A 26,927-nucleotide genomic window follows, 5' to 3' on the forward strand; every position below is an offset into this window, starting at 1 on the left:
ACCATAAATCGAAATATCATTAATTTTCTGCCCCCAAGTGTTCAGAAGTCAGCGCTGAGAAGCTTGAGGTTTCTAGACTTATAGGAAGGAACTTTCCCAGCAGTTGGAGAAAAGTGGGACTTAGTCATGTATTTTTTATTTCAAGGAAAAACAGACAAGATTCAGAGATTTCCCCAAGAAGGCTGCACCTTGTCCAGGAAGGTTGAGCTCTTTTTGAGAAAGAAAATAAGGCGCATCCTGCTCAGAACCTTTTGCCAGGTTGAAAACATGTTCAGGATGGATCTTGTGGTAAAGTTAGCATGCTACGTGGAGATTAGAGGTTGATCACCCTTTCCGTTAGGCCAACTCCTCTCTCATTCATACTTATTTCACACTTAATTTTCAAAATACTATTTAATTGTAACATCACATAAGGGATAGTGAGCTGAACATGCACCTTATAAACATGTACTTTAAGAAGCCAGAACTGGCTTAAAACCAATTCTTTGCGGTCTGCCAAGATCCAAGTTGGCCCTACTAAGGGAATCCATCAACTCTGCTGCAGGGCTCATCACTGGATACAAAAGAAACTACCACATCACTCCTGATCTGAAGTCGCTGAACTGGCTCCCATATGAGGCAAGGATACAGCTAAAAATTGCTTGCATGACCCATAAAGCCCTACTCTTGAACAAACCAAAGTACTTAGCTGAACAACTAGAGGTGTCTGGCGGCTTTAGATCATCTAGAAGCTCCAACAACCTATTGCTGAAACCTGCAAAATTTCTGGGGAAAAAACCTACAACCGAGCTGTCTCAGGAATGGCCCCAAGAATGTGGAACTCCTTGCCCCCTGATATCAGACTGAACCCTTTAACTGCATAATTCAAAAAAGAAGTTGAAGTGCTGCTGATGAACCAATTTCTACCCCAGGCCCTACTTACATATTTACGGGTCCTGAGATATCGCATAGTTTAGTTCTTACTTGCGTGCTTTGTCCTTCCTTATTAGTTAATCTCCTTGCCTGTTTTACTCCGTACAATTAATTCAGACACTCTGTTCATCACCACCCCCTTTTCTGAATCGTTTTTGGCCACTATAGGTGTGGCAGGGTATACTCAGACATGAGTCCCTTGCTCACTGCACCATCAGGATTCAAGCAAGCCGGGCCGACAACGGCTGAAATGCCAGAAACTGGTCCCCGGAAGCTTGTCTCCTTTCTGGTGAAGAATTGGCTTGGTAGTTTGGTCTGCCCTGTTCCCATAATGCACTGGGCCAGGGACAGACTAATTTGCATATAGCCAGGTTCTGAGCTCGGATGGTGCAGTGAGCTAAATAACGGTGATGGATCAAGCCCTGATCTTTGGACTGGGTAAGAGTGGTCTGCTTAATTCAGACACTCTGTTCATCACCACCCCCTTTTCTGAATTGTTTTTGGCCACTATAGGTGTGGCAGGGTATACTCAGACATGAGTCTCTTGCTCACTGCACCATCAGGATTCAAGCAAGCCGGGCCGACGATGGCTGAAATGCCAGAAACCGGTCCCCGGAAGCTTGTCTCCTTTCTTGTGAAGAATTGGCTTGGTAGTTTGGTCTGCCCTGTTCCCATGATGCACTGGGCCAGGGACAGACTAATTTGCATATAGCCAGGTTCTGAGCTGGGATGGTGCAGTGTGCTAAATAACGGTGATGGATCAAGCCCTGATCTTTGGACTGGGCAAGAGTGGTCTGCTTGATTCAGACACTCTGTTCATCACCACCCCCTTTTCTGAATCGTTTTTGGCCACTATAGGTGTGGCAGGGTATACTCAGACATGAGTCCCTTGCTCACTGCACCATCAGGATTCAAGCAAGCCGGGCCGACGACGGCTGAAATGCCAGAAACCGGTCCCCGGAAGCTTGTCTCCTTTCTGGTGAAGAATTGGCTTGGTAGTTTGGTCTGCCCTGTTCCCATGATGCACTGGGCCAGGGACAGACAAATTTGAATATAGCCAGGTTCTGAGCTGGGATGGTGCAGTGAGCTAAATAACGGTGATGGATCAAGCCCTGATCTTTGGACTGGGTAAGAGTGGTCCGCTTAATTCAGACACTCTGTTCATCACCACCCCCTTTTCTGAATCGTTACTCCGTACACTGTCAGCATATATGTTTGTTGGTTTTTTTTACATGTATTTTCTTGCCCAACCATTTATAAGTTCACCATTTGTAAGTTCACGCTATATAAAACTTCATAAATAAAATAAATAACAGTCCTCCATAGCTGTAATACACATCCTTGGCTGGGAGGCTTAATGACCATGGAACAGAAGACAGTTCCCTACCTCTGAGTCCTGAAAGAACAGTGTGATGTGAACTGCTGACTGCTTAGAAGGAACGATCCACCTGGTAATGGACAGGAATAGGTAGCAGAACAAAGCACAGCCTTAGCACTAGCTCATTTCACTTAGAGATGTCATGAATTGCTTTCTCCATTCCTCTATGGAGGAAGGAGGGTGGTTTGGTGATATGTGAAGATTGGGAGTATAGTGTAAGGTGGTTCATATGCAAGATTATTGGCATATGAATTTGGAAATCTAGAATGTGAAGGTTAGCAGAATGTTAGGGTTTGAGAGGATGGGCAGTTACTGATGAGCAGTTAGTAGAAAGGGAGTGTCATGTTTATTCCATTGGATTCCATATGTCCTTGTTTGTTAGAAGAAGAAATAACACCTAAAAAGCATCACTGGGTATGCCTGCCTACCGAGTAATAATGTAAGTAACTGGGCCTGTTGGAAATGGGCATTTTTGCAGGGTTACTCCAAACGTTTTGTCTATCTCCTCCTCTTTTTCTGACCTTGTTTTTGTTGGCATTAGTATGCTTATGCTCTGAACTTCAAACAGGGCAACATTGATTTATAGACAATTGGCATATCTGATTTACTTACAGGTCCCTAGGAAAGTACAGTGCCTGTGCCTAGGGACTAGAATTCAAATGCTACTAATGGGCCTGCAGCACTGATTGTGCTACCCACCTAAGTTGCCCTTTAGACATGTCTCAGGCCTGCATCAGCAGAGCCTGTGTCTGCAGTTTTAAACTGCTTTGTCGACAGGGCAAGTTAACCTACTTGCCAGGCCCAAACCTTCCATTTTCTTACATTTAGGTCAACCCTAAGGTAGGTCCTGGACAGCCCATGGGCGTGGTGTAGTGTATTTATAAAGAAAGACATGTACTTTTAAGTTTTACATGTCCTAGTAGTGAAATATTCTTAAATTTGTTTTTTCACGATTACAAGGCCTATCTTTACAATAGGATAAATTGGGATTGCCTTATTGCATTTTATAAGAGTTATTTCTAATTAGGAAGAGATTTAACCTCCCCCCACCCCGAATTTGATGTCTCTGGACTCACAATTTAACAGCACAAATGATGGTAAGTTGGTTTTTAAATTGCCGTTCTGAAAATGCCACTTTAGAAAGTTAGAATTTTCTTACTTAAACCATTTGGTGCCTTCTGGCTTTCTCTGTGGTGCGTGACAGCTGACTTCCTGCATTTCTTCTAGACAGCCACACACAAAGGGAGGGTAGGTGTGACTGAGAAGCAATCTGTATGTTGATGAATGTTCCGGAGCAGGATGGGAGGGAGAAGCTTACACTTTACACCTGAAAGGGTTGTGTCCTGTACCCACACAAAGGATTGCATACCCTCCTTGAGTGAGTGTGGAACCAGGGCAGGAAAGGCAGGGTCTTGTACACTTCGAAGCATCTATTTTGAAGTCTCCCTTCTTCAAACACCCAACTGGGTATAAGTATTGGACCTCTGACACCACCAAATCATAACACTGATGGAACTGAGAATATTCTGCAGGGAAGAAGGTTGCTGAACTGCTTTGCTGAGTTGGCCTGCTGCTTCTCGCCTGGGAGTGAGAAGGACTGCACCTGCATCTCTACATCCCAGAACCTATGTTTTTCCAAGGACTTGTTGGCTTGCCTCCTGCTGAAGTCTTAGGGATATCAAAGACTTCACTTCCATCGATATACAGGACCTTGGCTTTGCTTGCTGTACGTACAGCTCTCTCAAGTGGTGCCAACCCAGTCCAGGGCCCTTAGAAGTGAGTATACAAGTGCTACATCTGCCAGAGCCTGTGCATAGATGCCATTGCACCAATCGGAACCGATGCAGCGCCTGCTTCAGGATCAACATATGAAAGCTGTTGCAGGGCCCGGACTGGTGCATCGCCCTCAGAACCAGAGCATCACCTCCACTGCACGGAGAAGATCAACGCATGACCCTCGAGTGTGGATTAAATAGGCTCATCACATTCAAAGATGCCGCACTCTGAACCCACGCTTCGCTCAATGGAACCGAAGCATCACTGCAGTTGTGTGGAGGAATCCGGAGCAGCATCCCAAATGCATGGGGATCCTCAACGCATCCTGTGCTGCGAAAAGGATTAAGGTACTTTTGCTTAGTGGGTCCAACATGGGTCATCTAGCCGCCCTGCGCTCCATGAAGGGTGGCCTGAACTCTTGACTTTGTCTCGGTCCAAAGCAACCAATTGACTCTTTGATCGCTATTTGCTTCTAAGTGCTATTTTTGCATTTAGTCATTAAGAATTCATATCTCGACTTCTACTGATTGGATTGTTGTTTTGGCCTTGTTTTATTTATAAAATTATTCTATATTTTCCTAAACTGAAGTGGAGCCTTTTTGTGCTGTTTTGACTGTGTTTCTGTGTGTTTTTTTTTACATATTACCTCTTAAGTTAAGCTTGACTGCTCTGTGCCAAGCTACCAGAGGGTGAGCACAGGTTAATTTGAAGGGTGTTTCTGATTTACACTGAATAGGACTGTGGTTCCTGCTTGTACAGGGTGCATACCTCTGCCAACCAGAAACCCAATTTCGAACAATGCCCCATCTAGTTGCCGCAAACTTTCAAGGTACCAGTAGGATTCCTGTTGCCATTTGTAATGAGAGCTTAGTTGACACCTTGCAGTGAGGTAGCCTTTATCTGACCTGATGAATACAGGTAAGCAGATAGAAAAAAAAACAATTCAGGCACGGATTCTAAGTAGGGCAGAATACAGTTGGACCGTATAAAAATTAACACCCCGTGGTGTGTCTATTAGCATGTTTTGCAAATACTTTCTATTAGGAGTTTGCCACCTCCGATTGAGGCATAACATGAGGACTCAGCATTTATTGCACCGAAATCTGCATTTGAGCTGTTTTGTACCCTATTGCTTGGATTTTTTTTTGCCTGGTTTTACCTGGCTAAATCTGTCAGGGAAATACTGTTGGGCACCGGTCCTTAGCACCAAAATCAGAATTCATATTCATGAGCGAACACAGTTTATGCAGAGATTGAGATTTGAGCACAGATTTCAGAATCAGACCCTTGGCCTACACAGTGTTCTGCTGAAATTGAATTGAGGAATCAGGCTGTAAGGTGGGGAGGAAGCCTCAGGTATATGGCTCCATGGTGTGATTTTCACTATTTGCAAGGCGATGACGTGTAGTCGCTCAGCATGTTCGACTGATGGCCGAGCAAAGTCCAAAGAGTCACAAACATGCTCTGCATTGGTGCATTGTGTCTCTTTTAGGCGGGCCAGACATGTCCATTTAGTGGTGCTAACCAAGCCGAGGTGTGGGGGGAATTGACTTTTCCTGTGCTATTGGCCAGCTTGCACAGCCCTCAAGATTTGTGGAGTGCCCGTGGAGGTGCAGTTAGTGTGTACCCACAGAGAACGTCACAACGTCACATATGCAATCATGAAGTTAAACAAAAAACACATAGGGGCAGATTTACAAGCCCCTTGCGCCACTTTTGCTTCCCTTTTCCCATGTTAAAAGTGACGCAAAAGTGGCGCAAGGGGCTCGCAAATCTGCCCCATAGCCCTTAAATATGAAAGCGTCGTAGAGACTTAAAATGTGACCAGGATTCCCACCGAGCATATTCCTCACTTGGTGCCTTCGAGTTTAGTTTCCATGACAACAGCAGTGACGCTCAAGCGGTCAGATGTCATCACATCCAGGATGCCTCTGTGGTCGCGGACACTAATGAACTGGCCAACTTGAAGTAATCAAAACCGATGACTAATATCTATCAGGTTATGAACACTGTTCCCGAAGAATGTTTGTGACACGGTTCTAGCGGTAGCGCCGTGACCCCTTGTTAGTTATTCTGTCTAATGGCGTGTCCGCTTCAGTGTTTAAACAATACTCACTTGAGATCTCATTTTGCTTTAAGCCGCTTTCACTCCCTCCATTTTTTGTATTCAATATTCACTGTGTGGCTTGGCTTTTAACACATCTCCAATAGCTTCTCCTTTGTGGTATGTGATGGAACTGAAACCCATTGCATGCCTCGCTTGGGCAGTGCCATTTTGATGCTCTCCGCTGCCAACCCCAGCACAGCGGGCGCTGCATGGCCTCGCTGTATGATTGAGCTAGCATAAGTACATACATCTGCTGCCTGTGCTGTCGCCTGAACACTCCTCTGTTTTTATTAAAGTGCATGAAGGTGAGAAAGGAGAAGAGAAAAAAGAAAACAGAAAAGGAAAGAGAGCAAGAAATGGTAAGAAGAGGGACTGTGCCATCCTGGGAGGAGAGTCAGTGGGAGCGAGAATGATCTTGAGACGGGGACGATTGTAAATTGACACCCCAGCCCCTCAAAGCACCACACTGAATCACAGCTCCTAGTGCAGTTCAAGCCAGCAGCGTATGAACAGTTTGCTACAGAGGGTACACAGTCATTTTTTTAGTAGCACCACTTTACCATGGAGGCAAATGCTGCCTGAGCAATCTATGCATGGTGCTTCCAGTGTACATTAGCACTGCTTAGTAAACATAATCTGCAAGGGCAAACGCCATGATTGTAATGTGCATGTGTGGGTCATGAAAGTATGTGGGAAGTGTTTGAAATATAAATAGGGATCCCAATTGTGTAGTGTTTATGGTGTTTATGTTTTTAACATTTCCGTTTCTATTTATTCATGTTTATGTTTTATCAGTATTTAACAGCATTTCGTTTTTTCATGTTTTGAAAAGTAAAAGCTGCAACTGGTATTTGTCTACATTTAAAAAAAAGAAAAGAACATATTTAGGTACTCAGTTGAATTAAGATTCGTGTAGGCTTGTTTGATTTCATGCAAACTTCCCACATTTTAACATGTTGTCTCATCCTCACAGAGGACAAGCATGAACACGTTCAGCTCACAACATAAATATTGTGACATTCTGTCTCTGGGAGCATCCAGGTGTTCTAATAGCCTATCAAAAAAGTAAATAAGGGTACATTTATCACTAGTGGCAGGAAGTATGTGAAACTATGGGTTTGATTTACAAAAAAACCTTGCACCTTTGAGGAAGTTTACAGTTTAGAGTGAGTTTGCTACTTTTGTTATTCATAACCCCCAAGTGCAAACGTACTACACAAGTGTAAGTTACATTTCTGCACTCCTAGAGTAATGCAATTGGTTGTCTCTTGTGTGGGTGAGTGATGTCTTTCCTTAAAAATTTCTGTGACCCCCTTAAACCCCTCTAACTCATCCCTAATCCCATCCCCTTTGTAGTAAATCAGCCCCTTCCCCCCACTCCCTCAAGTCCCACCCATATTTACTAGTAAAACATATATTTAAGTGTGCGAAGACTCGTCACTTGTGGCGGAGAAATTCACACACATAAGTATAGGTAATGTGAAGTCATGAAACACCCCACATAGTTTGTGAATTGTAATTAGTAGTACGTTTTGTAGTACTAAAACACAAACCAGGAAATGGAGATTGTGAATCTGGCACAGAGTATTTGAGTGTAAAAGGCTTATATGCATGAGAATCCTCAGGGGTCAGTGTGTCAAAGGCATATCCAATACCTTAAAACATCAGAGTGGAACGTAGTCTTCCAAGGACAGTGGAATACAAAGGTAGCAATTTAATCTGGCAAAGGCCCCATGGTTCTCTTGCAGAGAAGCTTTTCATATTAAAAAGCGGTGCTTCACAGCCTTTATTCCATTTTTCACTTGTTTCTTTTTAATTGAGCTAGATGAAGACCTGGAGAAGACAGAGATAGCATGTCACAGTATGTTTGCTAGTGTTACATTCATGTTACACCACATATATAACATAAAATACAGAGGGGCATATTAACAAGAGCTTTATCTCCGCTTTTTTGGCTTTATAAGCCAAAAAAGGGAGATAAAAATATCGCCCTGTCAACAAAAGGGTGGTAACAAGCAAAATTGCATGTTAGCACCCTTATTTACTACGCTTCCCTTTGCATCTCTAATGAGATGCAAAGTGGGAGTTCCAGAGCAAAATAATAGGAGAAATGTCGCTAAGCGACATTTTTCCTATTATCAAGCTTCACGCTGACCCTTTTAATGCTGCTTTTTTACGTCTGCTAATTTTCAGACTTAGCCATGTAATCCAATGGGAGGTGCATTACATGGCTAAGTCCACCATGGGCTATCAACAAGGATATCCCTATCCTTGTAGTTTCATTGCTGCAATACCAGCGATAACCTACCAAAATGCCGCTATCGCTGGATTTTTTATCGCCTAGGCATTTAGCGTTGTTAATAACGTGATAACTAGGCGATATTATCCAGCGATAGCGGTCGTTGAAAAAATGTACGCTAAGAGCCCTTAGCATTAATTTTCCCTGTACCATGTTAATATGCCCCACAATTTTGACCTGATCCAAACGCACGCATATTTTTGTGGTAAATGAATTATCCAGCTAAGCTGTTTTTCTAGCACTCGCTCTATTTGCATGAAGGTTACATACAGATCACTACAGCATAAGTCTGTGGGGCATATTACCAAGCAATAGCGATAAAAGATAATTATCGCTATTGCTTGGTTAGAGACAAAATTTTACCGCAGAGCTGTGGCGATTTTTAACGCAAATAAACCTTTTTATTACCAAGGTTTATCGCAAATGCGATAAAAATCGGCCGCAATGCATGAATATCGCTGAAAAGTTAGCGATATTCATGCATTACTGAGCTAATGCTCTTAGCCATGTTATCCTCCTCCCATTGGATAACATGGCTAAGAACTGCTCAGGGCAGGTGTTAGCTTTTGGAGATATTCGCGCTTAGCGCGGATATCTCCAAAAGTTGGTAATAGGAGATAGCGATGTTAGCGACTGTTTCTAGTCGCTAACATCTTGGCACGCCCACTTTGCATGTCATTAGTGATAAATATCACTGACATGCAAAGTGGGGCCCAAGATGGTTTCTATCTCCTACTAGCTGTTGCTAACTGGTGTTAGCGACAGCTATGTAATAGGGAGATAATTATATCTCCGCTTTCTTGGCTTTTAAAGCCAAAAAAGCGGAGATAAACCCCCTTGATAATATGCCCCTGTATTCCTCAGTTGACTGCTTCTGTGGGAAGTGTTCAACTTCACTAACCGATTTCTGAAGCTGTTGTCTTTTCACAGGCATACCTTAAAAGATGGAGATATTTTACTGTTTTGAGAAATGTTGTCACCCTCCTCCCCCCACCAGGCACGAATATTCCAAAAGCCTTCACCTGTTCATATTTATATAAATACATGTAGGTAAAAAAAATATGTATACAGCCATAGAGGTGGGAAATCAGGAACGTTAAATATATATCAACCCTCCTCTTGACAGACATGACTGATTGCAGTCTGTGTGCATCAGTGGGACTCTCAAACGCATATGAGTTAGAGTTATTCAAAGTTGAAAAATAAAGCTTAATTCTAATGGCTAAGTAAACGTGGGCACGGATTTGGGCAATCTCTTTAAGAAATGTGATGTCCATTAGTGCTAGGCGGCTGTGTTCATACTGCCACAGTCCTGAAAGATGCCAGTTGTGGAAGTAAGTCAAATTCCAAATAAAACTACAAATAACGCCAAAATTATTCCGACTTTAAATTGCAAACTACCTAATCTGAAATTATTCTCTAATTGACAAACATTGTGAGACAACTTTCTATATTACATTTATTTTTCTTTCTCCTCTAAAATGTTTTTAGGTGGAATTGTTTTGTTCTTTTTGGCAAAACCGTATCACTTACCCTTAAACCACGTCAGAAGTCATTGCATTAACGGCGAGGGAGTCGATATAAGGTGAAGGTATAGCGACCCCTTCATATCACGCTTCCTAAACTGTGACATGGAATTAGATTGGAATGAATTAGGTCCTTGTTTCCCAGGGAACAATTAAACCCGCCCATGAGGCCTTGAAATGCATTTGGTCTCTTAGCGATATGTGTGTGATTGATGACATGACAAAGTTCATCAGACCGTACTAGCGCATTATTGCAAAGAAGAAAAGACACGTGCTAGAAAACATATCAACATGATAAGCAAAGATGTGTTGTATGAGTGTACACAACGCTCTATTCACGTATGTGCTCATTGAGAATCGAATCTTAATATTGCAAATTCGAATACGTATACCTGCATTTATGGGATACTGTTCTTTGTCCATTTAGAATTCATGTATGAAAATTATTAAAGAAACAAAACTGAACACTATTTTTCCACTGCAATTCAAAGTCATGAATATTAGTAGTAATTTGGGGTAAAAGCCATTTCTTGTGTATTTTGCAAAATGTAATGAAACCTGCTCAATTTTTGTTCAAATACATATATAGATGAACGGGAAAGGGACAATGTGTAGACCATTACCAATCCAATGAAGCCAATTCTATTCATTTTGACATACTTAGGCCACAAAATCATTTAATAGGTTGCCAGAGACACCACGTTAATTAAATGTATTGATAAACTAAATGTCACTGAATGAAAAATCCATTTGCACCAGAGCTGTTGTTGGAAATGAATACGTTATTGTATAATTTGTCATGGTGAAAAATATTAAGACATCATTTGAAAAAAAACTGCATGTCATGACCAATTGTATGCCAGCATTAATCGTGAACCAAAGTTAATGTGCAAAATCCCCTTTGGCCAGTTTTGCAAGTTGTAACCTGTAAATGAGGTCCTGTAGTCTGAGGGGGTGGGGATGATGGGCTGCAGAAGATTGGCAGATGATGGGTTAAAGTAGGTGAGACAGTTCTTTAATATATTTTTTGAAGAGAAGAATGTTGATTGTGGTACATGTTTGTTTAAAAATGTTCTAGGGTGCTGGGCTGTGATGATGAATGACTTTGCCAATCAGTCAACTTCTGCTCCTTTTCTAAGAAAGATGTACTACTTACGACCTTTTATATTACATCAATCATGGCATGTCAAATGACATCAATGATGACATCATCCAAGATGCTGGTCCTCAAAATACTTTATAAAACTTTAGATCATTTTATAAAATAAAATTGATAGAAAAGGGACCAATAAAATTTACAACACAGACTACGTGTTCATGTGTGCTTGTCCGAAATAGAAGTAGTGTAGTACTGGAGAAGTCTGATTCACTGTGGTAAAAGATGTATCACGCACTGTTTAACTACCAGTAACCTTTTAAGTGCAAACAGTACATTCATTTAAACAAGAAAGAGACTGGGCACACCTACTGTGAGTTGCAGACGTACATAACAAACAGCCGCGGCCCGTGGAGGGAGTTCCGGTGGGGCAGGCAGGCGGGGCGGGGGATGATAAACACCGGAATATGGATGATTGCAGGCAAGTAAACAATTAAATTAATAAAACGAATTTTGTTCCATGCCCTGCATCGCAAAATGCGATGCAGGGCTCGCTACGAAATTCGTTTTATTAATTTAATTTTTTACTTGCCTGCAATCATCCATATTCTGGTGTTTATCACCCCCGCCCTGCCCCTCTCCCGCCCCACCTGCCTGCCCCACGGAACTCCCTCCACGGGCCGCAGCTGATTACAAATCTATTGCAGCTTAAATCAAATTCCAGTTGCCAAAATATATCAGAAAAACGAAAGCTTATCCTTACTATACGTCATTTACCTGTGGTTTTCTGTGCATATTCTGACGGTAAAAAGGTGTCATCAAATGCTAGCAGTGATTTATATATAAACTGAAAATTTATAAGAGGCAGATATTTATTTCCAGAAGTTCTGTGAAAATTACTAGATATTACACATTTTTTTAAAGTATATATTATATAGGGGACTGACTTGCCAAGGGTTCAACTCACAGTATGACTGTAAGCTCTGTCCTAAAAGTGTACACCATTGTGCTAATTTCAAGAATATGCGTAAACTGTTTTTGCTCATTACAGATGGTAATGCAAAGGACCTGGCTATGCAGGCCTTATTGGTGACTAATACATAGATTTAAAGCAGTGACTTACATTTATTTGTTATGTGACAAGTGCACCTTATTAAGGTAAATAATCAACAAAAACTCTTTTTAAAGGTGTTCAATGTTCAATAAATTGCAGATAGCATTAATGTCTACAGACACATTACTGGTGCAATTCAAAAAGGTAGCTTACACTTGTGAGTAAATTACACATGTAAGTTTACTCTTACATAAGTTGTTGATCACAATAATATCTACAGACATTATGTTTCTTAGATACCTGAATATTGGTTAAAAGCCTCCATATCTACTAAATGTGGGGGATTTCACAGAAGTGCTTCTTGGCCTGCATGTTGTGAAAGGTGACACCCTTTAACACTACAGAGGTCTTTGAAAATTGTGTCTGGATGTTCCCCACCAAATACCTTTCAGTAAGAAAAGCAGATAGCAAACTATCAAACTCATTGGATGATGTAATCAGAGATGTCATTCACAATGCAATGGGAGACATCATCATTGATGTCATCAATGATGTCCTTTAGCTTGTCATGAGTGATGTCTTATGTGAGGTCATAAGCAGTGCATGGTAGGGCAGAAGTTATAGTTAGTTCCCTGAACTGTAACTGACAAATTACAGTGATTTTTTTATTTCAAAATGTTAGTTTTTAGCTAATTTCAACACCTAACTGTAAGCCACTGATTTTCCTGGTGAATTTTCGGAGTTTTGTTAAAGAAAGGGATGATTGTATTATCATACCTAACTATAACAATTTATAAACTTTACATTTTTTCAGTATATCATTGGGATTTTTTGATCATATTCAGCCAACACCATAAGTGCACACAGCCTTTGGTCATGTGCAGCTGGCCAACCAACAGCAGCCTGCCCTCCATGGTCAGCTTGCTGCTCCTGTCCACTCTATCCAGCCCTCTGCTTTCCATCTTTGCGGCCCTGGAACCTCTATCCTGGCCGCTATGGTCAGCTTCTTGCCTCTGTCTATGACAGCCTGCCCTGAATAGTCAGCTTGCTGCCCCAAACCTTCTGTCGTCTGTGTGCATTCCCCTGCACCCTCATTCCTGCCCTCTGTGGCTCATTGTGCTGCCTCTACCCATGCCGGCCTTCCCTCTGTGATTAGCTTACTACCCTTGCCCCCTCCCATTACTATTGCCCTCTTCTCTACTTGTGCGTGCACCTGGCACCTCTTTTTAGCCCTTCGTGGTACTTTATGCTACCCCTGCTAATGTTGGCTTGCCCTCTGTCATCTGCAAGCTGGTTCTTTTTTGCCAGCCTTCTGCTCACTTTCTGCATTCACCTGCCCTTGGTGATCAGATTGCTGCTCCTCCAGATGTCAGCTTGCCCTCTGTGGTCAGCTTTCACTGGGTAAAATCACCCTGCAACTCAGCTCAGTTCTCAGAATTAGTATGGTACCACAAACAACTTATTTATATTGTGACTGAAATCTATGATCACCCTTAATAAGTGTTCCTTTTTGTGACCTTCAAAATCATTCAGCACAATACATTTCTGAGGCCTGAGTTCTGTAATTGCTGTCACAACATCATATTGAAGTTGTGTCCAGCAAATCAGGATTGACTAGTTGCTTTTAAAATGGCCAGTGAGGGCATATCTGGACACCAACACTCCAAATATACATAGTCCTTAACCCCTTCATGATCACCCAAAGTACCTCCTAAAATGTGAATTTTTCAAAAACGGGCAGATTTAAACAAAACAACAAAAAGCAACCTGTTCTTGGGGTGGGCACCCTGGGACATTGCAGGAGGCAGTCTAGAGGGTGGTGGTACCCAAGGCCATCTACGGCTCCATGAGGGGGGCTGTGCAGCCCCCTTCTTTTAAGGATTTAGCCCCAGTGAGGCAGTGGTCCCCAGGGGTGCACGACGTACATCCTTAATTATTCAGTTTGTGGTTCCCAGGACTGGTGGGGGGTAGTGACCCCCGCATTTGTATAGTACAGTGCTCCAAAGTTTCCATAGGAAATTGTTTTTTTTGTTCTGACAATAACTTCATGACATTTTCAAAAAACATCCTCTTTTTGGTTCAGCTGCTGTGTTAAAAGTTTCGGGGTGATCCGTTAAGTGGCAGCCTAGAAAAAAGGAGGGTCCCAAAACGCATTTGCCCCATATTATGTCTATTGGAAGTTTTCATTTTTCGAGCATGATTACAGCCCGAACAGCTGAACAGAATTTCACCAAATTTGGCAAAAACCTAGAAGGCAGTCGAGAAAGCAAGCTTTTTGTGATTTTGTGTCAGTCCATTCAGTAGTCTCAGAGATATTTAAGATAAAAAAATATAGATATCTGGAGACGCAAGTCCTTGTAGTGGACTTGCGGATCGTACTAACATTTTATTGGCTGCCAACACTTCAACCAGGAAGTGTTGGCAGCCATCTTGGGACTCGACTTGAAGCTGAGTAAAAAATTAAGAAAAGAAGGCAGGGTAGGAATACCATGAGCCCTCGATTTTATGTGGGGCACCACAGGGATCCTGCCGGGGGGTTAAAAGAGTTTTTTTTAATTTAATTTTGCTGCCATTTCACAGATGGATTTGCAGATCTGTAGCAAAATAAAAAAAAAGCCTTCCTGTCTTTTTTATGTAGCCCGTGGGTAGGCAAAATCCCGCAGGGATTGTTTATTAATTACCTCCCTGAGGGAAAAAATAAAATGATTGGGGTGCCAGCACAGCCCCAGCAACCCTGTGTACTGCCACTTCCCCAGGGCTATGTGTACAATGAGTGTGGGGGAGGCCTGTATATCCTCCCCTGCAGCCCCGATGACTGCCAACTCCCAGTGGTATTTCTTACAATTCATGAGGAGGCTGCCCTGAGCAACCCCTATGCCCTGGGACCCGACCTCCCCAGAACAAATATATTAAGGCATGGGGCCCCCAAGGACCCCCCACAGCCCTGGCGACCAACACCTTCCTGTGGCTAAATGTAATTTTAACACAGAGGCATCGGCCTTTCCACAGCTCTGATTACCGTCACCTCCCCGGGGCTAAATAATCAATCAATCAATCAATCAATCAATCGCAAAACCAAATTGTTTTGACTTAATTTTGTGTTCAGTTCTACAGCGTGAGATTTTTGGGACAATATTGCATAAAAATTGTGACAGACATTTTCAAGTTTGCAGGACATTGTGGATAAAAAAATAACTTGGAATTCAAAAGAGAGACATCACCATGTACTCCCATGGGTTAACAATAATATCTACATTTAGTAGGTTATTCTTAGATGGAATGTACACCTTAACAGAGACACTCAAAAGACAAACATTCCAGCACAGCTATCTATTCCTCAAACATACACATACTGTTTGGATTTGGCACGATGGCGAGTGATGGTTCAGTACATAAAATTTTATTAACAAGAGATTTCACACAAATGAAATGCTCCTTCAATAATTAAATGCATAAAAACCGAACCAGTGACTCGCAACTCGTGAGCTGTAAAGCCACGACAAGGCACCAACCGTTTTACAGGCCATTCGCGTACCTTTCATACCTGATACACACAGAACCATTCACACCAGCCGGGAGCAAAAGCAACACATTACAACATTCACAAAAAAATTGACAAGGTACACCCTGCTTCAGAAAGAGAAAAAAGACAAATATTACTGCACAGCCATCTAATCCTCAAGCACACACACATACTGGTTGGATTTGGCACGAGGGGGAGTGATGATTCAGTACATACAATTGTATTAGCAAGTCATTTCACAAAAATGAAATGCACTGTTAATAATTGAAAGGATGAGAAACTGAACCATTGACTCACAGCTCGTGAGCTGTAAAGCCACGTCAAGGCACCAACCTCTTTACAGGCCATTCATACACCTTTCTTATGTGTGACACCTACAAAACATTCACACCGCCACCCGCGGGCCCATCACATTACAACAGTCACACCAGCAGACAGCACCATTCAAGGGCCCATCACTTTCACACACCCACATTCCTGACATAGCAACTACACAAAGTGATGGACTGCGTGGAGTGGCGCTCAGCTAGCAGTGTGTGTAGTGACCAACAGAAAGTAACTACTCACACACTGCCAGCCGAGCGCCAGTCCACCCACACCACCATCCAAGCACCAGGCCATGCACATTGTCAGCCTAGCGCCAATCCACGCACTCAGCCAGCCAAGCGTCAGTCCATGCACACCACCAGCCAAGCGCCACTCTACGCACACCGCCAGCCAAGCGCCACTCCACGCACACCGCCAGCCAAGCGCCACTCCATGCACACCGCCAGCCAAGCACCACTCCATGCACACCGCCAACCAAGCACCAATCCACGCACACCCCCAGCCAAGCGCCACTCCACGCACACTGAAAGCCAAGCGCCACTCAAGGCACACTGACAGCCAAGCACCAATCCATGCACACTGCCAGCCAAGCACCAATCCACACACACCACCAGCCAAGCGCCAATCTAAGCCCACCGCCAGCCAAGCGCTAGTCCACGCACAGGGCCAGCCAAGAGCCAGCCTACACACACCGCCATCACATTTTGATTTGTTTTTACAAAATAAACACAAACAAATTGCAAATAGATATAAATCTACTAACACAAAATCTGAAACTAAATACATTGCACTAATGTCAACCTTAAAACAAAATACAAATTTTAAACAATACAGACCAGGCAATTCATTTTACCACTCATGGATACTCCCAAACATTCTTTTGTGTGCGGTAAGCTCTATAACAAGCAGGCACACATAGCCCAGGGTTAGAAGGACACCCAGGGCAGAAAAGACGAGTCTCCTTCTGCAAACCTCTTCGTCAACAGACTCTACATCTCCTAGTGGGAAAGTCTTTTGTAGATGTGGGAGGAATGAAATCAGGAAAGAGGCTATCTTTCAATCGAGCCACATCCTTCATCACTCCAAATCTAGGAACACTTACCTGTTCCACAACAACAAGGCTAGCTATCACAGAGTGCGGAAACTGAAGAAATGTTAACTTTGACGCAGGAGAACACTCCTTGAACACAATAAAAGCATTGAAACTTGCTAAGTTGAAAAAATGGATGGCCAACTTCTTATACCAAACATAAGCCTTCCGAATAGCAGTGTAAGGTTCCAAACTCTGATCTACTCTGTCAACACCACCCATGTGCTTATTGTAGTCCTGAATGCACACAGGTTTGTGCACTTCAGCAACCTGACCCCTAACAGGCACAGGTGAAGTACTCTCATCATGGATGGTAGTCAGTATGTACACATCCCTCCTGTCCACAAATTTCACAACTAGTAGTTCTTCACTACTCAAGGAACTGCACTGACCCCTCTGAAGTTTTTTGCAAACAAGCTCTTTCGGAAAACCTTTGCGGTTAGAGCGGATTGTGCCACATGCAAAAGTGTCCACTTTAAACAATTCCTTAAACAATTGCACGGCAGTGTAGAAGTTATCAAGGTACAAATGGTGGCATCTGTTGAACAGTCTTCCAGCAAGATCCCACACAATTTTCTCTGAAACTCCATAAGTGGACGGACAACCAGGGGGGTCAATAGTGCAATCTCTACCAGTGTACACACGAAAATTAAAAACATATCCTGTCTTACTCTCGGACAACATATACAGTTGAATTTCATAGCATGCCCTCTTGCTAGGGATGTACTGCCTAAAAACCAAACGACCCTTGAACAAAACCAAAGACTCATCAATAGATATTTCTTTCCCTGGAATGTAAATCTCTGAAAATCGATGAACAACGTGATCAAGAACAGGCCGAATCTTAAAAAGACGGTCACAGTCAGGGTGACTATGTGGCAATAAATAATTATCCACAAAATGCAGCATGCATAGCAAAAGTAAATACCAATCACGAGTCATAACTGTTGGAAATATGTCTGTTGCATTCAAGGAACTGGAAGACCAATATGAAGCCAGTTTCGGCTTCCTTACTAAACCCATCAATAAAGTCAAACCCAAAAACTTCTTCAGCTCTTCCAGATTTGTAAGACTCCACCGGGTAGCTCTTGAGTGGGGCCGACGTTTGTCACTGTTGTCCCTCAAAAACTGTTCAGCATACAAATTAGTCTGCTCAACAATCTGACCCAAAAATATATCATCCATAAATAACTGAAAATACTGTATAGACAAAAGAATTTCACAATCCACTCTACACCCTGCATCACCGCTAAAGGCAGGCAACACCGGCTGCACCATTTTTGGATCAACCCAGAGTCTAGCATTTCCAGTAGGAAGCCTAGCAACTTCAGGCAGCAATCCAGATACCTCTTGCACCATCAGCAGAGCAGTGTCCTCCTCTAAAACAGGCATTTCATCTGCCCTGAGAGAACCTTCATCATCCGATGATTCCATGTGGAGAGAAAACTCACTGCCAGAATCTTCCCCTCCCTCCTCTCCCTATGACGCAGTGTCATAATCCGGCTCAGAGGAAGATTCAAGAAGAATACCAACCACCTGCTGAGCAGTCATTCTATGGCTAGCCAGAATAATTACTAATAAAGGTAACTTGTCACACAAGTCAGCAACAACAAACACTATGTAAAATAAGCTATGAACAAAATTCACCTTTATCAAAAATACCTATACACTCCAAAACATTACCAGTCACTTGCCAGAAGCAGTTGCACCAAGTACTCTGCACAGACACAGTTTGGATCAACAATATCCCATTAAAAAAAGAGAAAAGAAAATTACACATTAGACAATGCAAAACACATCACAAAGATTTTCTTGCTCAAAACACTAACTAAATATACTGCCATTATGAGACCACTTACAAAAAATTAATTCCTACATTACAATATTACTCATTTGGAGCAAATACAACACAAACATTTTATTTACCAAAAAACTGCAAGTACGCAAAACTGCACAACAACCACTGTCGAAACTACAAACAGGAATCAAAAGATTTACACTAGAATAAAAAGGAGAAAAAACATTACTATCACATGCGCAAACAATGCACCAAACCACCATCCAAGCTAAGGGGTAGGTGGGCCTAAGAGTATACATTAAATATCACCCCTGTAAAAGGGGAGCAACCCTTGCCCTTGAGGCCACCCCCCAAAACAACATTTTTAAAAAAACTCCGGTGTCTAATAGCTTTTGCCCCCCTTGGGAGCAGATGAGCCTAAACACATACTGCTACTTTGCCACCCAAAGAGGACAGAAATGGTCACAATCAAACCAGCTTGGTGGGCTACTGACTCTACAAAAAAAAAATATGCCAAACTGCCCCTCAGGGTGATATCAAAAGGGATGATGGATGGAGCACTTCAGCAAATCTAACTCTCACCCCCATCAACTAATCTGGGTTTAATCCATCATCATTCGGTAGCTCACTCTACCACCCGAGTTCAATACATTTAAATCAGCACCCCTTCCCCCCCCCCCCCCGGGGCAAACAAAGAAAATTATAGGCCCCCAAAAGGGGAGCGACCCTTGCATAAGGGGTCGCTCCCCAATACTACATTTTATAAACTAGGCTCCCTAAAATGGCCCCCATGGTAGTGACCCTTGCCCAAGGGGCCACTCCCCAACACATTGGCCCAATTACATTTTTTTTTTATTCTGCCCCCCCCCTGACAGACAAAATGATTTATAATGCCCCCAAGACTAAATTATAAAATATAGGCACCCTAAAATGGCCCCCATGGGAGTGACCCTTGCCCAAGGGGTCAGTCCCTCAGCACAATGGCACAATTTCTAAAATAAAATTAAAATTCTGTCCCCAGTGGGGCAGACAAAGCGATCAACATTTCCCCCAAAAAGGGAGCAACCCTTGCCTAAGGGGTCACTCCCCAAGACTACATTTTATAAACTAGGCTCCCTAAAAGGGCCCCCATGGTAGTGACCCTTGGCCAAGGGGCCACTCCCCAACACATTGGCCCAATTACATTTTTTTAATTCTGTCCCCCCAGGGGGGCTGACAAAATGATTTATAACGCCCCCAAGACTAAATTATAAAATATAGGCACCCTAAAATGGCCCCCATGGGAGGGACCCTTGCCCAATGGGCCAGTCCCCCAGCACAATGGCACAATTTCTAAAATAAAATGAAAATTCTGCCTCCCAGTGGGGCAGACAAAGCGATCAACATTGCCCCCAAAAGGGGAGCAACCCTTGCCTAAGGGGTCATTCCCCAAGGAAATATTTTTAGAGGCCTTCCTAAAATGGCCCCCATGGGAGTGGCCCTCGTCCAAGCGGCCACTCCCCAAAACAATGCCCGATTTTGTGCCGATTTTTTTATAAAATAATTAATTTTCTGCCCCATCCCGGGTGGCAGACAACGCAAATATTTGTGCCCCCTAAAGGGGTCGCTCCCCAAACTAACAAACATTGCCAAAAAGTAAAACAAAATAAAAAAATCCCTGGCGTCTAGTGGGCATACCTGCTGCACGATCACAGGAATGCTTAAAAGAGGCATTGAGGGAAAGGAAAACCCTTTCCTTTCCCCTGATGCCCCTTTCGTTATCATCTCCCCCTCCCTAGCCCCAAAACTTTCCTGTTTCTCCTCTGACGCGCAGGAAGCAAATGGCTTCCCTGTGCATCGGGAGAGAAAGGGAACCTCCAATGACGTCAGCGCACCTCGCGCGCTGACGTCATTGATGACGGGGGCGGGGGGAGGCAGAGGAAGGTCTTCCCCTGCCATCCCCATAAGAAATATTAGGATCGTGCACCCACGGGGAGAGAACAGCGCTCCCCCCGTGGGTGGGTCTCATGACGAGCTGAGCTCATCATGAGCACAACGCGACTGTATGACATGATGAGCTCAGCTCGTCATAAGCATACAAGGGGCGAAGGCCAAAGCCTGCTACAAAAAATAAATCTGTGCGAAAGCCCAAATATTCTGTCGCCAATAGATTACCCACCAGTGGGTATCTGGATATTGTGCCCATTTTAAAAAGCTGTAATAAAGTATTATAGTCAAATTCTTTATAGTGAGGATTTTGATAAGGTGCTGATATTTACTTCAGGGACTTTGCTTTGACGCATTGCAAGTTGTTGAATAATGTAGAATGTAGGGGTGTGCCACTTAGAAGTGGTTTATCCCACAATGGCGTTGTAAGCATGACTCCAAGCTTGTATGTAGTTATGCTCCTCTCAGGAATATCTGTATTGTATTTTATCAAACTACAGAGGGTTGTTCACTTGGCCTGGAAGATGGTGTCTTTTCAGTGGCAAATGCATACCTGTCAAGATCTTGACTCAAAATTGTGGATCATGTCCAGAGAGTGATTCCATTTAGATGAATGGAAAATTGTCACAGGTGTAGCGTGTTAAGTTATTTTTATTTATTTGTTTATTTATTTAAGCTTTTATCGCGCACAGCTACCTACAGTGGGTTTCCCGGCGCCAGGGATAGACTGTAGAAGAAAAGGACGGTACAGCACCTGACTTGAGGCCACAACCAACTATTGGCTACGCTTAGTGAAAAGTTGAGTCTTCAGAGCCTTACGGAATCGAAGTAGGTTGGTCTCTAGCTTTAGTGCCAGAGGGAGGGAGTTCCAATATTTAGGGCCCAAAATAGAAAAGGAGCGGCCTCCCATTTTTGCCAGCTTACATCTTGGCACTGTGAAATTGCCAGTGTCCGATGACCTTAGTGAGCGTAAGGGTCTGTAAGGTTTTACCAACCCTTGGTTGTAAACTGGAGCGCTGCCCTGCTTGGCCTTGAACATATAACAGAGTGCCTTTAATTTAACACGTTCGGGGACGCTCAGCCAATGAAGGTCACGCAAGGCGGCAGCGGCTGAAGTGCGTCTAGGGACGTTCTTTAACAGGCGCGCAGCCGCATTTTGTACAACCTGAAGCACATGTATGGTAGCTTTATCTGCGCCCAGGTAGAGAATATTGCCATAGTCCAGGCGTGATGTTACAAGTGCCTGGACTACGGTTCTGCAAGAGGAGAGGGGGAGCATCCACAAAATCTTGTGAAGCCACCGCAGCCTTGAGAAGCAAATGGCTGCGACCTTAGTAGCCTGTTGCTTCATAGTAAGCCTGTCGTCAATAATGACGCCCAGGTTACGAACTGCAGTGGATGGTGTAGGCGCATTTCCCAGTTCAATGGGCCAATGGGCTCATATGCCGACGACACTCAGCTGGCGGTTACTCTCAGCGGGGATGCGGAGATTGAGGCCCCTAGGTTTCAGTCGGGACTGAAGGCGGTGGCTAGTTGGCTGACAGGCAATTGCCTCCAGCTAAACGCCACTAAAACAGAGGTGATGGTCGTCGGGAAGGGAGTGGAGCTGTGGGGTGACCACTGGTGGCCCTCAGAGTTGGGACCTACTCCGATCCCGGTATCGGAAGTGAAAAATCTGGGGGTATGGCTGGATGCGGGCCTCTCTTTTGTAGGCCATACTAAAAGAACCGCGGCTTGTTGTTTCGGTCTCCTGAGAGGCTTGAGACCTGTTCTCAAGTTCTTTGACGCCCCGACCAGGCAGTTGGTGATCCAGGCTACTATCATCTCCCGCCTGGATTACGCCAGCTCTCTCCTGGCTGGGGCCAACCAGGCCGAATTAACCCGCTTACAACGGGTTCAGAATGCTGCGGCAAGGGCGATTGTGGGCTTGCCCAGATTCTGCTCAGTGACAGGTGTCCTTCGCTCCCTACACTGGCTTCCGGTTAGGAAGCGCATCCTCTTCAAGGTTTTGTGCTTTGCTTTTAAAATCTTGAGAGGTACAGGCCCGGAAATCCTGTCGAGCTGTCTGTCTTTTTATGTCCCTGCCCGTAGCCTTCGCTCTCAGGGTCTGGCCCTTGCGGTTGTTCCCAGATTCAGGCTTAGCCATATGGGAGGCCGCTCGTTTAAGGTAATGGCTGCGTCAGCATGGAACTCCTTGCCTGTTGAAATCCGCTTGCTGGAGGACCTTCTGACCTTTCGGAGGGCTATAAAAACCTTCCTGTTTTAGCTGTCCCTTAGTTTTGTTCTTAGCCTGGTGTTGTGTTACGTGCTACCTTGCCTCTGCGCCAGGACGCTCCTTGGCTGGAGTATCTGTGCGCACAATAAATAATCGTAACATAACATAACATAACAATGAAGGGGGCCCCAGAGATGTTTGTTCTGACCCAGAATGACCACCTCGGTCTTCTCCCCATTCAGCTTGAGACAATTTCTCCGCATCCAGTCGGCCGCAAGGATGAGGCCAGACTTGAGTGCGGAGGTATTGTTCTCGTCTCTCCCTGATAGGGAGAAGACTATCTGGGTGTCATCTGCATAGGAGAACAAGGTTAGCCCAGCCTGTTCAACTATGGTCGCCAAGGGTTTAACATAAATATTAAATAATAAAAGGCTAAGGATTGAACCTTGGGGAACGCCGCGGGTAGATGGACAGATGGTGGAAGCTGCTTTAGGGGAAAACACTTGAAAGGTTCGGTCGCTAAGCAACGACACCACCCAGGCCAGGGCCTGGCCTGCCACACCTAGAGATTTCAGAGAGTCAATAAGGATGGAATGTGACACGGTGTCGAAAGCTGCGCTCAAATCCAGCAGGATGAGCGCCATGGTGTTTCCCTGATCGACACCGTGCCTAAGACTCTCTGTTACCCCCAGGAGGGCAGTCTCAGTTGAGTGCCGAGGCCGAAAGCCCGACTGCGAAGGATGGAGAAAGGCAGTGTTTTCGACCAGTTTGGAAAGCTGAGAATTAATATGTCTCTCCAATATCTTCGAAAAGATAGGCCACAGTGATATAGGGCGGAAATTGGCAGAGTTGGAAGAATCTGCACCCAATTTTTTCAATAAAGGTACAACCATGGCGTGTTTCCAAGGTTGGGGGACATGGGCCTCACTCAGAGAAGCGTTTAGTAGTTTGATAATGATGGGGTGTGTGAGGGGATCTAATTGTTTTAATATTTTAGCCAGGAGAGCGTCCCGTGGGGAGCCCGATCGCACACTATTTAAGCAGGAGACAAAGGAGATGGCATCTAAAGGCTGCCAAGTAGTAATTACTGCATCAATGGCGGTATTCACCGGTTCCTGGACCATATCAGGGGCAATGGAAGTAGTCCCTGGAAGTGTGGTAAAATGGTCGTAGATAAGATCAACTTTATTTATAAAGTAATCTGCCAAGGATTGACACTGGGCGGCATCAAGTGCCGGGGGGGGAGGAGTAGAATTTGCACCGGTCAATTTTTTAACAACGGAGAATAGCACCTTTGGGCAATTTTGTGCATCAGTCACAGTTTTTTTAGTATAATCTGCTTTAGCAGTTTTACAGCTATTGTGGTACATTTTCAAGGCTTCTTTATAGATTACTTTATGTGAGGGGGAATAACCTTGTCTCCATTTGCGCTCCAAGGTCTTACATTGTGAGCGGAGACATTTAAGTTGTTCAGAGTACCACGGAGCCGGGGGATGATGTAAGGAAGCGGACTTCGATGTCATCGGTAACACCGAATTGACAGCATTAGTTAGCCAGAGTTCAGTGGCGCAATGGAGTGCAGCAACTGGTAGTTTAGTGCACGGAAGTGTTTTGATCAACAGCTTATTGAGTTCTGGCATGTTGATCTTCCCCCAATTCCGAGCTGGCCTAGCAGTTTCCACCTCAGGTCTTATTGCTGTTTCAGCCATATCTAAAGAGAAAGGGACGGCTAAATGGTCGGACCATGCACTTTGTAGGGCTTCTCGAGAGCAGTCTAAAGAAAGATTGGACAGAATCGGGTCTAAGAGATGACCGGCACAATGTGTGGGACCTGTGTTTTGAAGTTGAAGATTAAAAGCTTCCAGGATGGAGAGAAACTGATTTCTATAAGGACACTCGTGGTCTTCTAGATGTATATTTAGGTCCCCTAAGATCGTAAAATTTGACGCTTTGAGCAATACTGGAGCTAAAAAATCCGGTAATGATGTTATCCATGAACTCGCTGTCCCAGGGGGACGGTATACCAATAATCCTGACAACGTGAATTGAGGGGTAATGGTCAGTTTAAATAGGGCTGATTCACAATCTTTTTGAGTGGCATCTACCAATTTACAAGTGTATACATTCCTGTAGACAATTGCAATTCCGCCACCCTTGCCAGAGACCCCATCCTGACGAAAAATGGCATAATTGGAAGGAATAGCATCTGCAATGTCCGGACCTGAGCAATCCCGGAGCCACGTCTCAGTCAGGAATATCGCATCAGGTTGATTTTCAACAAGAAAGTCATGGATGTTATATCTGTGTTGTGGCAAGGATCTGCAGTTGATGCTCCAAAATCTTAAAGGGGGGCGAGTGGAAGCTGTCCTGGAGCATGCCTGCCTCTTTCGTCTACCTTGGTGTTGAAGGGATCTGCATTTAGTAGGTGTTCTTAATGAGAAGCTGCACCGAGTACAGCTGAATTTGTGAGGCGGGAAAGGGTAGATAGAGCAGTCATTATTAAGAGCACCGCGTAGCGCATACAGCTCTTCATATGAATATGTAAAAGTCATGATGAATATAATAGATTTATTCACCAAGAAGAAGAGTGTGCCAGAGCCCGGAGCCCGGCCCAGTGCGGACGAGCGCAGACTGGCAGGACTCTGGCTGGACTCAGGCGCTGCGAAGGCGCGCCCGCTGCGCGTTACCGCTGCGCTGAGTGACGAGCTTCAAGTAGGCGTGTGGCTCAATGGAAATGAAGCGCTAGAGCGCTGACCTGGCGATAGAGGAAGCGTCCTCCTCAAGATGGCAGCCCTGTGATCCCGGATCCGCTAAACAGTGGTGTGGTTACTCTTTTAAATGCAAGTAATGGGCCAGGGGGGAGAGCAGCTAAAAGCAAGGTAAAACAAATGAAATTCTAAATCAAATATCCGAACAGGAATTTTTAAAAGCAAGCGCTATCACGCGAGCGCTAAGTGGTGTAGACTGCGCCAGGCAGGGTCACCTTGTCCAGGCTGACCGCCGGCGGTTCCTCGCCTCAAGTAGGCATGTGGCTCAATGAAAATGAAGCGCTAGAGCGCTGACCTGGCGATAGAGGGAGCGTCCTCCTCAAGATGGCGGCCCCGTGATCCCGGATCCGCTAAACAGCGGTGTGGTTACTCTTTTAAATGCAAGTAATGGGCCAGGGGGGAGCGCAGCTAAAAGCAAGGTAAAACAAATGAAATTCTAAATCAAATATCCGAACAGGAATTTTTAAAAGCAAGCGCTATCACGCGAGCGCTAAGTGGTGTAGACTGCACCAGGCAGGGTCACCTTGTCCAGGCTGACCGCCGGCGGTTCCTCGCCTCAAGTAGGCGTGTGGCTCAATGAAAATGAAGCGCTAGAGCGCTGACCTGGCGATAGAGGGAGCGTCCTCCTCAAGATGGCGGCCCCGTGATCCTGGATCCGCTAAACAGCGGTGTGGTTACTCTTTTAAATGCAAGTAATGGGCCAGGGGGGAGCGCAGCTAAAAGCAAGGTAAAACAAATGAAATTCTAAATCAAATATCCGAACAGGAATTTTTAAAAGCAAGCGCTATCACGCGAGCGCTAAGTGGTGTAGACTGCGCCAGGCAGGGTCACCTTGTCCAGGCTGACCGCCAGCGGTTCCTCGCCTCAAGTAGGCGTGTGGCTCAATGAAAATGAAGCGCTAGAGCGCTGACCTGGCGATAGAGGGAGCGTCCTCCTCAAGATGGCGGCCCCGTGATCCCGGATCCGCTAAACAGCGGTGTGGTTACTCTTTTAAAAGCAAGTAATGGGCCAGGGGGGAGCGCAGCTAAAAGCAAGGTAAAACAAATGAAATTCTAAATCAAATATCCGAACAGGAATTTTTAAAAGCAAGCGCTATCACGCGAGCGCCAAGTGGTGTAGACTGCGCCAGGCA

General features: G+C 44.4%; 1 protein-coding gene across 1 annotated transcript in view; it reads left to right on the top strand.

Moving 5' to 3' along the window:
• GABRA3 (gamma-aminobutyric acid type A receptor subunit alpha3) overlaps nt 1-26,927 on the top strand; it is a 1,805,986-nt gene that overhangs the window by 495,322 nt on the left and 1,283,737 nt on the right. The window contains exon 4 of the mRNA XM_086964657.1: nt 6,470-6,532. Within this exon, the coding sequence (XP_086820783.1) occupies nt 6,470-6,532 (63 nt within the window). The remainder of the gene's footprint in view (nt 1-6,469; nt 6,533-26,927) is intronic.

Source organism: Lissotriton vulgaris, chromosome 4_1, assembly GCF_964263255.1.
Source record: "Lissotriton vulgaris chromosome 4_1, aLisVul1.2, whole genome shotgun sequence".
NCBI classification, from domain to species: Eukaryota; Metazoa; Chordata; class Amphibia; order Caudata; family Salamandridae; genus Lissotriton; species Lissotriton vulgaris.